The sequence below is a fragment of the Mesoplodon densirostris genome, chromosome X (assembly GCF_025265405.1).
Source record: "Mesoplodon densirostris isolate mMesDen1 chromosome X, mMesDen1 primary haplotype, whole genome shotgun sequence".
Taxonomy (NCBI): domain Eukaryota; kingdom Metazoa; phylum Chordata; class Mammalia; order Artiodactyla; family Ziphiidae; genus Mesoplodon; species Mesoplodon densirostris.
The window spans coordinates 33,754,160-33,769,223 of record NC_082681.1 but is presented as its reverse complement, the minus strand read 5'-3'; the positions used below and the strand labels follow the sequence as shown (position 1 = coordinate 33,769,223).

At 43.9% G+C, this 15,064-nt stretch overlaps 1 protein-coding gene across 2 annotated transcripts in view; it reads left to right on the top strand.

Moving 5' to 3' along the window:
* Positions 1-15,064, top strand: part of DOCK11 (dedicator of cytokinesis 11) — a 191,111-nt gene that overhangs the window by 95,860 nt on the left and 80,187 nt on the right. For both annotated transcript variants that reach the window (XM_060088078.1, XM_060088077.1), the window contains exons 21-23: positions 6,582-6,703; positions 7,311-7,397; positions 8,982-9,071. In XM_060088078.1, the coding sequence (XP_059944061.1) occupies positions 6,582-6,703; positions 7,311-7,397; positions 8,982-9,071 (299 nt within the window). The remainder of the gene's footprint in view (positions 1-6,581; positions 6,704-7,310; positions 7,398-8,981; positions 9,072-15,064) is intronic.

Here is a 15,064-nt window from a genome sequence, read left to right as displayed (position 1 = left end):
TAATATTTTTTCTCTGTACTTAATTTTTGATAGTTTGATTAATATGTGTCTTGGTGTGTTTCCTCTTGGATTTATCCTGTGTGGGACTCTCTGTGCTTCCTGGACTTGATTAACTATTTGCTTTCCCATATTAGGGAAATTTTCAAATATAATCTCTTCAAATATTTTCTCAGTCCCTTTCTTTTTCTCTTCTTCTTCTGGGACCCATATAATTCAAATGTTGGCGTGTTTAATGTTGTCCCACAGGTCTCTGAGACTGTCCTCAATTCTTTTCCTTTTTTTTCTTTATTCTGCTCTGCAGTAATTATTTCCACTATTTTATCTTCCAGGTCACTTATCTGTTCTTCTGCCTCAGTTATTCTGTTATTGATCCCTTATAGAAATTTTTAAATTTCATTTATTGTGTTGTTCATCACTGTTTGTTTGGTCTTTAGTTCTTCTAGGTCCTTGTTAAAAGTTTCTTGTATTTTCTCCCTTCTATTTCCAAGATTGTGGGTCATCTTTACTATCATTACTCTGAATTCTTTTTCTGGTAGACTGCCTATTTCCTCTTCATTTGTTAGGTCTGGTGGGTTTTTGCTTTGCTCCTTCATCTGCTGTGTCTTTTTGTGTCTTCTCATTTTGCTTAACTTACTGTGTTTGGGGTCTCCGTTTCACAGGCTGCAGGTTCTTAGTTCCCCTTGTTTTTGGTGTCTGTCCCAAGTGGCTAAGGTTGGTTCAGTGGGTTGTGTAGGCTTCCTGGTGGAGGGGACTAGTGCCTGTGCTCTGGTGGATGAGGCTGGATCTTGTCTTTCTGGTGGGCAGGTCCACGTCTGGTGGTGTATTTTGGGGTGTCTGTGGCCTTATTATGATTTTAGGCAGCCTCTCTGCTAATGGATGGGGTTGTGTTCCTGTCTTGCTAGTTGTTTGGCATAGGGTGTCCAGCACTGTAGCTTGCTGGTCGTTGAGTGAAGCTGGGTGCTGGTGTTGAGATGGAGATCTGTGGGAGATTTTCGCCATTTGATATTACGTGGAGCTGGGAGGTCTCTTGTGGACTAATGTCCTGAACTTGGCTCTCCCGCCTCAGAGGCGCAGCCCTGATGCCTGGCTGCAGCACCAAGAGCCTGTCATCCACACGGCTCAGAATAAAAGGGAGAAAAAAAGGAAAGAAAGAAAGCAAAAGATAAAATAAAAGTTACTAAATTAAAAATAATTATTAAAAAATTTTAAAAATAATAAAAAAAAGAAAGAGGAGAGTAACCAAACCAAAAAACAAATCCACCAGTGATAGCAAGCGATAAAAACTATACTGAAACATACAAGCAAAAAAAAAAAAAACAGACAGACAGAGCCCTAGGACAAATGGTAAGAGCAGAGCTATACAGACAAAATCACACACAGAAGCATCCACATACACACTCAAAAAAGAGGAAAAGGGGAAAAAATATGTATCGTTGCTCCCAAAGTCCGCCTCCTCAATTTGGGATGATTCGTTGTTTATTCAGGTATTCCACAGATGCAGGGTACATCAAGTTGATTGTGGAGATTTAATCCGCTGCTCCTGAGGCTGCATGGAGAAATTTCCCTTTCTCTTTGTTCGCACAGCCCCTGGGGTTCAGCTTTGGATTTGGACCCGCCTCTGCATGTAGGTCACCCTTTGGCGTCTGTTCTTCATCCAGACAGGACGGGGGTTAAAGGAGAGGCTGATTAGGGGGCTCTGGCTCACTCAGGCTGGGGGGAGGGTGGGGTATGGAGTGCGGGGCGAGCCTGCGGCGGCAGAGGGCGGTGTGACGTTGCACCAGCCTGAGGCGCCGTGCATTCTCTCGGGGAAGTTGTCCCTGGATCACGGGACCCTGGCAGTGGCGGGCTGCACAGGCTCCCGGGAGGGGATTTGTGGATAGTGACCTGTGCTCGCACACAGGCTTCTTAGTGACTGCAGCAGCAGCCTTAGCATCTCATGCCTGGCTCTGGGGTCCGCGCTGATAGCTGCGGCTCGCGCTTGTCTCTGGAGCACATTTAGGTGGTGCTCTGAATCTCCTCTCCTCGTGCAGCAGGAAACGGAGAGGCAAGAAAAAGTCTCTTGCCTCTTCGGCAGGTCCAGACTTTTTCCCGGACTCCCTCCCGGCCAGCCGTGGCGCACTAACCCCTTCAGGCTGTGTTCTCGCCGCCAACCCCAGTCCTCTCCCTGCGCTCCAACCGAAGCCCGACCCTCAGCCCCGCCCCCCCGGCGGTTGAGCAGACAAGCCTCTTGGACTGGTGAGTGCCGGTTGGCACCGATCCTCTGTGCGGGAATCTCTCCGCTTTGCCCTCCTCAACCCTGTGGCTGCGCTCTCCTCCGCGGCGCTGAAGCGTTCCCCCTCCACCACCCATAGTCTCCGCCCGCGAAGGGGCTTCTAGTGTGTGGAAACCTTTCCTCCTTCACGGCTCCCTCCCACTGGTGCAGGTCCCGCCCCTATCCTTTTGTCTCTGTTTGGTTTTTGTTGTTGTTGTTGTTGTTGTTTTGCGGTACGCGGGCCGCTCACTGTTGTGGCCTCTCCCATTGCGGAGCACAGGCTCCGGACGTGCAGGCTCAGTGGCCATGGCTCACGGGCCCAGCCGCTCCGCGGCACGTGGGATCTTCCCGGACCGGGGCACGAACCTGTGTCCCCTGCATCGGCAGGTGGACTCTCAATCACTGCGCCACCAGGCAAGCCCTGTCTCTGTTTTTTCTTTTTTCTTTTGCCCTACCCAGGTACGTGGGGAGTTTCTTGCCTTTTGGGAGGTCTGAGGTCTCCTGCCAGCGTTCAGTAGGTTTTCTGTAGGCGTTGTTCCACATGTATATGTATTTCTTAAGTATCTGTGGGGAGGAAGGTGATCTCCACGTCTTACTCTTCTGCCATCTTGAAGCTCCTCTCTATTTATTTATTTTTGGCTGCATTGGGTCTTTGTTGCGCACAGGCTTTGTATAGTTGCGGCGAGTGGGGGCTACTCTTTTTTGTGGTGCACGGGCTTCTCACTGCAGTGGCTTCTCTTGTTGCGGAGCACGGGCTCTAGAGCTCAGGCTCAGTAGCTGTGGTTCGCGGGCTCTAGAGCCCAGGCTCAGTAGTTGTGGCACACGGGCTTAGTTGCTTCATGGCATGTGGGAGCTTCCCGGACCAGGGAGCGAACCCATGTCCCCTGCACTGGCAGGCGGATTCTTAACCATTGCACCACCAGGGAAGTCCCTGGACCAATCTTAAATTTGTTCATTTGTTCATTCACTCAGCAAATATGTCTGCATATGTATTATGTACAAAATATTATAGGAGGTACTATGGAGAATACAGTGGAGAACCAAGCATAGATCTCATCTTCAGTGAGCACATGATCTTGTAGGGGAAATGAGACCTATGTAGACATTCATAATACAAGATACAAAGTAGTAGTTACCAAGAAAATGGTGCTATGTGATGTCAGAGAAGAGCCAGTTATTACTTCAGCTGGTGGAGGGACAAGTGGCTGGGAATTAGGTAAGGCTTCCAGGAGGAGACGGTGTTTGGGTGAGGCCTTAAAAGGCAGGGTAGAGTTTGATAATGCAGTGATGGCAGGAAGGTAGAGGATTCCAGGATGAAGGAACAGCTGGTCCAGAGGCAGAGTATTGAGGGGTCTGGACAGGGAACCACAAGTAATTCAATAGGATCAAAGCACAGGGTGCTGGGGAGGGAATCATAGGATGCCAGGTTGGAAAGGAAGCGTCAGATGGTGGAAAGCCCTGAATGCCAGGTTGTGGGTCTGATTTTATTCTGTTACCAATAAGGAAATACTGGAGGGTTGTAAACACCAGTAAGAGCTGTTTTGCAGGAAATCTAATCAGGCAGCATTATAATGGGTGAGGTGAGTTGGAGCAGGAAGAAGGAAGGAAGGAGGAAACACCAGTTATGGGGCTATTTCTGAAGTCCAGGAGAGAAAGGGGGCTGCACTATGGCTGTAACGGGGGGGGGGTGGAGGAAAAGAGAATTGCAGAGGAATATACTGAACCTGGCAAGTGATTGGCTACTAGAGAGAGAATTCAAAGTTAGCACTAAAGTTTCGAAACTGGAAAGAAGGTATTGCCAGGTAGCAGAATTGTGGGTAGGGATGGTCGATTTTGACTGATGTTGAGTTTGAGGTGCTAGTGAGACATCTGAGTGATGCCCGGCACACAGCAGGACTGAATATTAGGAAGTTCCCTTTGTGGATAGGGTGGTCCTCTTCTAGATCCCCATAGAAATTGCAGTTCCTTCAGGGGAGGGACGTTGCAGGTTGAGAAGAAATCTGGCAGAATGATGAGAACCTATGGCAGTGCACCTGCTGAGCAACAAATGACTATTTCCTCATCCAAATCCTAGACAGATTGAGCAAGATGCTTAGTGGAGTGTGAGATGGTTGTTCTATGTGCCACTCGTCACTTTTTTTTTTTTTTTTTAATGGTACGCGGGCCTCTCACTATTGTGGCCTCTCCCGTTGCGGAGCACAGGCTCCGGATGCGCAGGCTCAGTGGCCATGGCTCATGGGCCCAGCCGCTCCATGGCATGTGGGATCTTCCCGGACCGGGGCACGAACCCGTGTCCCCTGCATCGGCAGGCGGACTCTCAACCACTGCGCCACCAGGGAAGCCCCCACTCATCACTTTTTAAAAAAATATTTAAAAAAATTTTTTGAAGTGTAGTTGATTTACGATGTTTCAGGTGTACAGCAAAGTGATTCAGTATATACACCTATATATATATATATATATATATATATATATATATATTCTTTTCCATTATAGGTTATTACAAGATATTGAATATAGTTCCCTGTGCTATACAGTAGGTCCTAGTTGTTTATCTATTTTATATAGAGTAGTGTGTATCTGTTAATCCCAAACTCCTAAGTTATCCCTCCCTCCCCACCACTCATCACTTTTAACCGTCCATCCTTTAAGTGGCTTCACATCTTTGAGCCAGATGGCTTGTGCTTGACATTGTACCTTGATAGCTTCCAAGTGTGCTAGATGAGTTTTGACTGCAAGACACCCTTGGCCATGCTCTGATTGATTCACAGTACAAAATGTTGCCCAAGAAATTCCATAGAGACAGAAAAGAGATCAGTGGTTGGCCAGGACTGGAAGAAGGGGAAATAGGGTGTGACTTCTAAGGGCATATGGAGTTCCTTTCTGGGGTGATGAAAAAGTTCTGGAATTAGATAGTGGCAATAGATGCACAGCTCTGTGAATATACTAAGAACCATTGAATTGTATATTTTAAATATTCAGTAGATGAATTGTATGGCATCTGAATTATATCCCAGTAAGAATTTCTATAAGGAAAAAAAATGTTGCCTAAGAAGAAGAAATATATTTTCCTTTTCCTACTTTCTGGACTGGAAACCTTTTGTCATTTGTCTAATTTTCAGTTTAACTACTTTGACAGAGTCCTTTTGCATGGTTTTTCTGCTCATGTTACTTTCCTCTGCTTTTTCTAAAAGAAGATCTCTGGGCAGAGCATTTCTGAAGTTGTACTAGTAAGATGCCCTTCAGGCATGTTTCAGCATCTGAGAAAGCCATTCAGTCTGCTTAGAGAAAGCAACATATTAGTCTCTTTAAGAATTAAAGCATTTGCCAAATTAAACACGTGAATGAAAACATTCTAACCAGATTTGTGTTGACTTCTGTGCTCACAGTGTAAACACACGCACGCGTGCACACACAGACACACACACACGCACTCACGCAAAGTATTTCAAAACATCAGAAAGCAATGGCTTTCAAAAGTACTCTCCAGCCAACACCCTCTCTCATATGCCAGAACTCAGTCCAGAGCAAGCTTTTTTACAGCTGAGTTATAAACACTTGAAGCCCAGAGTAATCTCTATAATGGAAATACTGACATCGCTTGACTTGAGCAACACAGATGGCTCTGGCTTTTTTAGCTAGAACATGATGAGTTTTCTAATAGGCAGCCAAGAGGCTCTTTGGGGTAGAACTGTTAAGAAATGTAGAGATTGGGAGGAAAATCTCTCAGTGGATTGCAGTTGTAAGCACTGTGCCCTGGCTGCATTCTCCTACTGCCCCTCTTCCTTCTGTAATCAGGAAAACTGCCCAGATAAATACTGCCTTGTATAAGTATGGAATGTAACCTTGACTTGTGACCTGAATTTTCTGCAGTCCTTGCTTACCCTAGGGTTGCTGGAAGCAACAGTGGTGATTGTTGTCTCAGATATGAGACTCTGTAAGGATGGACGAGAGACATCTGAATCCGTTTAAAAAATAAGTCTACCAAAAATTCTCCCCCATTGTGTCAAGATAATGAAATTGATGCACTTTAAACGTTTTCAAGTGTTTTGGTATATTAACCCACTTTGGTCTCTCAATCACTCTGTTTGATAGAAGAGCTGTGTGTTGTTGTTCCCGTCATTATAGTCAAGGAGGTAGCATGAATAACCTGTTAGTGGTCAGGCTAGGATTAGGAAGCAATCCAAACTCATTGTGCCTTCCCCAGTACTCGGATGCCCAACACCTGGACTCCCACATACAGACCTGCCCTGCTCCCCAGTGAGCAGACGTTGGTGTAGCTAATTACATTTGCAATTTCATTTCTCATGGTTGTTTATTGTCTTGGCAGTTGGCTTTGCCTGGGTACCTTTGCTGAAGGATGGTAGAATCATCACATTTGAGCAGCAGCTGCCAGTTTCCGCTAATCTTCCCCCAGGCTACTTGAATCTGAATGATGCCGAATCAAGAAGGGTAGGAAAATATCTGTATTTGTTGAAGTAATCATGATGAAATGCTTTTTTCCCCTCTTTTTAAAAAACCGTATTGAAGTATAGTTGATTTACAGCATTGTGTTAATTTCTGCTGTCCAGCAAAGTGATTCAGTTATACATATATGATGAAATGTTTAAAAAGTAGAATACCGTTGGCATAGTCTGGTCTGGTTGATAGCTACTCAGAGTGTGGTTTGAGGGCCGGTGCTGGTCCACGACAAAGGTAAGTATAGAAAATGAGTGTTGAGAAGCTTGTATAATAGTTTGACAAAGTAACCTCATGTCTGTTGATTCTAATAACGATTTTTAAAATAGGACTTCGATTTTGTGCATCATGAAAAGAATTCATTTATTTAGTAATTTTTATTGTCATTTGGAAAAGTATCAGCCTGCAAAGGATTGGAAATTCAAAATGGTTTAGGATACATTTATTCTAAAGGCAGGTTATTTTATCCACTAATTCCCTATGTACAAAACTAACACATTTGTTTCTGAAAGAAAATGTTGCAATGCATAAAGGCGTTATATGTTGCTCATCTATCCATTGCTATGGTACAGAAACTCACGTGTGTATTTTCTCTTCACAGCAGTCTAATGTGGATATTAAGTGGGTAGATGGTGCAAAGCCTTTGTTGAAGATTAAAAGTCACTTGGAGTCTACCATTTATACTCAAGTAAGTTGCATCACCTGAATTTTGTCAATTTTAATACTTGAGTATATTTCTGGATTAAAATAGACTATATTCGATTCTACAGCCTTAGAGAAGTTGTGGCCTGAAAGACTTTCTCATTAGTAATAACATCATTCTTTTTTTTTTTTTTTTTTTTTTTTGCGGTACGCGGGCCTCTCACTGTTGTGGCCTCTCCCGTTGCGGAGCACAGGCTCCGGACACGCAGGCTCAGCGGCCATGGCTCACAGGCCCAGCCTCTTCCGCGGCATGTGGGATCTTCCCGGACCGGGACACGAACCCGTGTCCCCTGCATTGGCAGGCGGACTCCCAACCATTGCACCACCAGGGAAGCCCTATTCTTAATAATAGCTCAAATTTAAAAATTCTTCTCAAATTACTAAATCCTTTTACCTATTAATGCCCTTTTTCTTGTTTCAGGATTCTATCCAGTATAGCGTGTTACATTTAGTTGTCGTATCTCCTTAGGCTCTTCTTGGCAGTGACAAGTTCTGAGACTTTCATTGTTTTTGGTCACCTTGTCAGTTTTCAGGACTACTGGTATTTTGTAGGATGCCCCTCTGTTGGGATTTGTCTGACATTTTTCTCATGGTTAGACTAGAGTTGAACACAGAAATTTGCAGTCAGTGGATCATGGCTGGCCACTACAGTTTGCTCTTAGCCTCGGCATCCATGAAATTAGGATCAAGTACCTGTGAAACGCCTCAAGCACAGTTTGAAAAATCACGGATGGAGAAGGTGAAGTCCACGTTCTTTGGTGTGGCCTACATGGTCCCTCTCAATTCCCCCCACCCACTTCATCATTTTAGAGGAAAAGAAACCGAGGCTCGCTCGGACTAGATGATTTACCCCAGGTCACACAGGTAATAATTAGAGGAAGCAGGTCAAAATCCGAATTTCATGATTCTGGTTCCTGATACAGTCCATGCCGTCCACAAGTTCAATATCTGTAGATTCCATACAGGACAGCTGGACACTGGCCGGTGCAGGGCCAGGGTACATTGGGCACTGAATGCCTGGGACTTGTTCTGGTGACTCCCTGCTGCTACGTTTTCTTCACCTGTCAATTCAGACCTCTCTTCCTGCTCGTTTCATTAAAATATAGAAGCAGCCCAACTTCAGAGGCTACACTAGCCAAAAAAGAGATTAAACAAATGTTTGACTACTTGGGCATAAATGGTGACCTACCTGGTGTGCTTAGGTACATGCTGAATGTGCCTGGTTTTGCTGCTTTGTGTGATGGTCGAGAGGACTATGGGACTCATTTAGGAACATGCATGTTGGTAGCTGCAGATGCCAGTCTGGCCATTAGAAGACCCAGGGAAACAGGTTTCCAAGATTCCAGGATGGCGGGGTGTGGTGCGGGGGCGGAGCCTGTGCTTTGCAGGTGGGAGGGAGGGAGACGCAAGAGGGAGGAGATATGGGGATGTATGTATACATACAGCTGATTCACTTTGTTGTACAGCAGAAACTAACACACCATTGTAGAGCAATTATACTCCAATAAAGATGTTAAAAAATAAAAAAAATGAATCAAATTTCATATGGCTGTGTCCATCTGTTTTTCAGGATCTACATGTGCACAAATTCTTCCATCATTGCCAGCTGATTCAGTCAGGCTCGAAAGAAGTTCCAGGGGAGCTCGTTAAATATTTAAAGGTAAATGAACAGTAGCTTTCTGTGAAAGGTTTGTTTTTCATGTCGTTCGGTTGCCACATTTTTTGACGTGGGGGAAAATAAATCAAACGAACCCTTTAAAAATACTTTTGGCTGTGTATCCTCGAGAGAACACTTTCTATTATGTGCTTTTCCATCAAGGGGCTCTTTAGAAGCAGACCGCAGAATTGCTACATTAGGAAGAAAATGTTTTAGCCAGAATTCGTTGACATATTTTTGAAAATCTCATGAAAATGTTTATTTCAGTTCCATAAATTGATTTTTCCAGGCCTTTTCTCATCTTGCCGATGGCCTGGTAAAGGTGAAGAAAGCTTGGGGAAAAGGGCCAGGAGAAATGGAGTCACTCTTTCTTGGAATGAAATGTGAAATGATTCCTGTGTTCACAGGTGAAAGATTATCAGAAGGGTCAGCTAAAAAAAGAGAACCTAGTTTCTGCATGTTGCATAGGAGGGAGTCATAAGTAACACCATATTTTATCAAATGTATTGAGAATCCAAGACTCCATTTATTCCCTAATGTGGTGGGACAGGGCGCACGTCATGGGACCCAGCTAACAGTGACTTTTCTTTTATCTGCTCCTTCAGTAGATCAGCCATGGCCAGTCTGAGGCATTTTTATTTTAAGTGAAGCCTCTACAGGATTTCCCTTTAAGCATATGTTAATAGTGAATGATATTCTCAGGAAATGAAAAGGTTCATTTCTTTCAGAGAGGTAGTATGACATGAGGTAATACACGTATGGGTTCTGGAATCACAAACTGAATTTGTGTCCCAGGTCTGTCACTTACTAGCTCTGTGATTGACCTTGACCAACTTACTTAACTTCTCCAAGCCTTTGTTTCTTTTTCTCTCACATAAAGATAAAAACCTACTTGTAGTCATGAGAGAAATGCAAATCAAAACTACAGTGAGGTATCACCTCACACCAGTCAGAATGGCCATCATCAAAAAGTCTACAAACAATAAATGCTGGAGAGGGTGTGGAGAAAAGGGAACCCTCTTGCACTGTTGGTGGGAATGTAAATTGATACAGCCACTATGGAGAAGACTATGGAGGTTCCTTAAAAAACTAAAAATAGAACTACCACACGACCCAGCAATCCCACTACTGGGCATATGCCCTGAGAAAACCATAATTCAAAAAGAGTCACGGACCACAGTGTTCATTGCAGCTCTATTTACAATAGCCAGGACATGGAAGCAACCTAAGTGTCCATCAACAGATGAATGGATAAAGAAGATGTGGCACATATATACAGTGGAATATTACTCAGCCATAAAAGGAAATGAAATTGAGTTATTTGTAGTGAGGTGGATGGACCTAGAGACTGTCATACAGAGTGAAGTAAGTCAGAAAGAGAAAAACAAATACCGTATGCTAACACATATATATGGGATCAAAAAAAAAAAAAAGAAAAAATGGTTATGAAGAACCTAGGGGCAAGATGGGAATAAAGATGCAGACCTACTAGAGAATGGACTTGAGGACACGGGGAGGGGGAAGGGTAAGCTGGGACAAAGTGAGAGAGTGGCATGGACATATATACATATATATATATACTACCAAATGTAAAATAGATAGCTAGTGGGAAGCAGCCGCATAGCACAGGGAGATCAGCTCAGTGCTTTGTGACCACCTAGAGGGGTGGGATAGGGAGGGTGGGAGGGAGGGAGATGCAAGAGGGAGGAGATATGGGGATATAGGTATATGTATAGCTGATTCACTTTGTTATACAGCAGAAACTAACACACCATTGTAAAGCAATTATACTCCAATAAAGATGTTAAAAAACAAAACAAAACAAAAAAAACAACCCACTTGTAGGGTGGTTACGAGGCCTCAGTGAGATAAGGCATCTGCTATATAGTATTCATTCATTCCACACTTTTTTCTTGAGTGCATCCTATGGGCCAGGCTTCGTTCTAAACATTGGGAGGATAAATGAAAAAAACAAACAATATCCCTGTTTTCAAGGAGCTTACTTTGTTGTCGAGACAGATGGACAATAAACACATAAACAAATGCATACACACACACACACACACACACACACACACACATACACATACACATACAGTGGTCCCTCTGTATCCTCGGGGGATTGGTTCCAGGACCCTCTATAGATACCAAAGTCCAAAGATGCTCAAGTCCCTTGCAGTCAGCTCTCCGTATCCACAGATGCAGAACGTGTGGATGTGGAGGGCCGACTGTGTATGTCATGTCAGGTGGTAATAAGTGCTATAAAGAGAACCAAAACATAGTGAAGGGGGGTAGGAGTGATAAGGAGTCCCTCTTGTAGATAAAGTGTCAGAGAAGAGCTCTCCAGTAAAGTGATGTTTGACAGAGACCTAAAGGAAAGGAGGGTGCCAGCTATGTGGAATTCTGGGGGAGAGCTGGGAATAGCAAGGGCAAAGGCCCTGAGGTGCTTGCTTGGTGTGCTCATGGAACAGCCGGAGTTCCAGTGTGGCTGGAACACAGAATGATAGGCCCTCACATTGGAAAGGTGGCTGGGTTGCTGGTCAGGTCAGGCCTCCTAAGCCATGGTGAGGAGTTGGAACTGTACCCTGAATGAGATGGAAAGCCTTGAACAGAGGAGTGACATGATGTGTCTTTGGTTTTAAAGTATCATTCTGCCTACCATACAGAAAATATATTGTTGGAAGGGTAGAATCAGGGAGGTAGCCAATAAATGGTGGCTACGATTCTTAATTATCATTAAGAAGTATAGTAGTCCTCTAACTTCAAATCCTTTTCTTGGGTAATGTCTAGAACTCCTGCTCTACGTATGAATGCATTGTCTGTTGAGATCATTTTCTTTTTCTTCCAGTGGGGAAGCTTCGTAAAAGTTTTAACAGAATTGAGCAGAACACTGTTTTCCTATACTGGTATTCTTAGAATGGAGGAAAAAGAAAGTACTCATATTTGCGTTTTTAAGTGTGTTGAATTTCTGATATTTATGTGACCTATGCTTGCCCTCTAGTGGCAGTGAATGAAATGCCATGTGATTATAGAAAGAGCCAAACTCCTGTATGGAATGTTAGCGCTGAAAGGGATCTTCAGCGATTTTGTTTTACAGATGAGGAAACTGAGGCCCGAGGAGAGTGATTTGCCTGCGGTCATTCTGGTTACTAGCAGAGCTGAGCCAAGCCTGTCTCTTGATGTGTCTCTTGACTCCTAGTCCTGTTTTCTTTCTATCAAACCTTGCTACCTGTTGTCCTTGTAAATGACAGTGTTTCATCACTTCATTTAACCGTCTACATGTTGAGCTCTTATTATGTGTTCAGTATTTTCCTAGATGCTGTGGGGCTTGCAGAGAAGAATAACTCAGGCTCATTGTCCATAGGGATCTTACAATCAGTCAGAGAGACAGGATCCACTTAAGTCAAATGACAGTATAAGTCAGTAGTACAAATGATAGTCCAAAGCAATATGTAGTTAAATGTCAAATGCGTGATACAGGGTATAAATGCTAAGAGTTCACAAAACCGAGGAACCACTGAGACTAGAGGGTTCCCATCTTTATCCCTTTGGTTCCTTATTTTATTCATTTATCCAGTCATCCCTCAAATATTTATTGAGCACCTACTATGGGTCACATATTGTACTGGATGCTGGGACTCTAATGGGAACAGTTTAGACAACATACCTACTCAAGTTGGGGTAGAGAGATTATAAATAAGTCACATTACATAGGCGTGAGTGCTGTGAAGAAAATAGAACAGGTTAATGGGCTCTAGCATGACCAGGAGTGCAGTCAAGATGGACTTGTCAGGGAAGGCCCGTCTAGGAGATGACACCATTTCAAGCTGAAAAGAAGCTGATGCGAGGAAGACAGCCATAGGTGATAAAGCTGTGTAAAAGGATGACAGAATATTGCAGTAGGTGTAAACACTTGCAGTGGGATGTGTGGAAAGAAAAAAAGCAAAGACAACGTAGCTAGAACACATTGAGCAGCAAAGCAGGAGGCTGGCCTCAGATGAGTGGGGAGTGATAGGCAGGGTACATGTAGGATGGGGAGCCCTTCACGACTTTTTGTTCGTGGTGGTTGGTTTTGTTTGTAACAGAGGGAAATGACATTGTGGAATTTGCCTTTCAAAAAGAACCCTCTGGCTGCTGTGTGGAGAATAAATTCTAGAGGAACAGTACTGGTGCAGGGAGATCACTTCTGCATGGAAGGTCCATCTCTCTTTTCTACTTGATGTGATCCTACTTACGATCCTTGAACCTTCCTCCTTTCTGAAGCCTCATATGACATTCCCTCCTCACTGACAGACTCAGCTGCTTCTTCCTCTGTATGTTTTGTATATACCGCTGTTGTACTGTTTAGTGTTTGTATCGCAGTGATTTCGTTCCATGTGTTTTCCCCCCATAGTCTGTGAACTGCTTGATGGTAGGAACCATGTTTTTTTGATGTGCTTGGCAATTGAAAGTTCATTCAGTATGCCTTTGTTGAATGAGTGAATGAATGGCTTCACTGAACTGGGGGTTTGAACTTGACTGGGAAGGGTGGCGAGGATTTGGCTACAAAGTGTGAACAAAGGTAGCAGTGCATTGATATATTCAAGGAGCAGTCAAGACACCAGTGTGGCCTCGTGAAGAGTGATGAGTGTTAAGGTTAAGAGTGTAAGCTGGGTCTTCAGTAACTTAGACTTAATACCTGGGTCAGAGTTTCTCAAACTTGGCACTATTGACATTTGGGGCAGGATAAGTCTTTGTTGTAAAGGGCTGTCCTGTTCACTGGAGGGTGTTTAGAAGCATCTCTGGCCTATCCACTAGATGTTGGTAGCACCCCCCCCACACAATTGTTGACAGCTCAAAAAGTCTCCGGACATTGGGGTTGTGTTGTGGCACATGGTCTCTGGTTGAGAACCACTGCCCTAGGTCATGGGGAAGCATCAAAAGAATCTTGTTGGTGGCACAAGGTGGCCTGATGTAACCCCTTTTTGAGGAGGATTAAGTTTTGGAAATGAGAGACATATTGGGAGTGAGGAGAAAGTGTACATAGACCTACTAGAAAATTATTAGACTATTTTGGTTATAGGTTAGAGTTCTGAAAAAGGGCGATGGCTGTAAGGATAGAAGAGAGAGGGCAAAAGGAAGGAAAAACCTGAAGGATAGACCATGGGTTCCCTGAGCTCAGTTTCTTGCCTTATGCATCCGATTGAAGAGAGGCTGCCCGGAAATCTAAGAGGTCCCTGTTGAGATGATTCAAATACAGATGAGAGAAGCCTGAAAAGGGATGGTGAGAGTAAGGATGGCAACATAGAGCAAGAGTAAGGGAGGCTATGAAAGATAAGTGCTGAGTTCCTTAGTACAGAGACTTGTTTTACCCGTGTCTGTGTTTCCCAGGGCGCTCAATATTGAATTGGTGTAGAAGGTGCTCAGTGAGGTTTCTTTGGTTGGCCAGTTGACTCAGTGAGTGAGTGAATGAATGAGTGAATAAATGAATGCGGAGAGAAGGGAAGTAAGAAGGAAGACATTTTACATATTTAGCTGCTTGTATCATTTCTATGTGTACATGGACATGTCTCTTCTTTTTGATGTCAAGATACTGATCTGTAGAGATAGAGTGTCAGCACTTTGAAGAAATGTATTGTGAGATGTTAGAATGCAGAACTGCCTCAGCTTGTGGATGGTGCTAGTGTAAAGCCAATTATATAGAGAAACACACTTTATTGAATCCCACGTAACTCCTCACCTCCAAGTAATGGCCCACTTTCCCTTGTAAAACACACAAACTTGGGGGCTGGTAGGCCCGTCTCCATTACCTCCAAACATGCCTGCCCCTCGCCCCGATTGAGTGTTGGTTTACCAAGAGTCTGTTGTCTTTATTCCAAAACCTGTTTATCCCAGTTATACTTACCTTCAATAGAGCATTTAATATTAAATGAACTCACAGAATCTGAGTGCCAAGATAGAGATGTGGCTAAAGTAACCGGCAGGGTCCCCTATCCCCTGAAGCTCGTGTTTAAAGT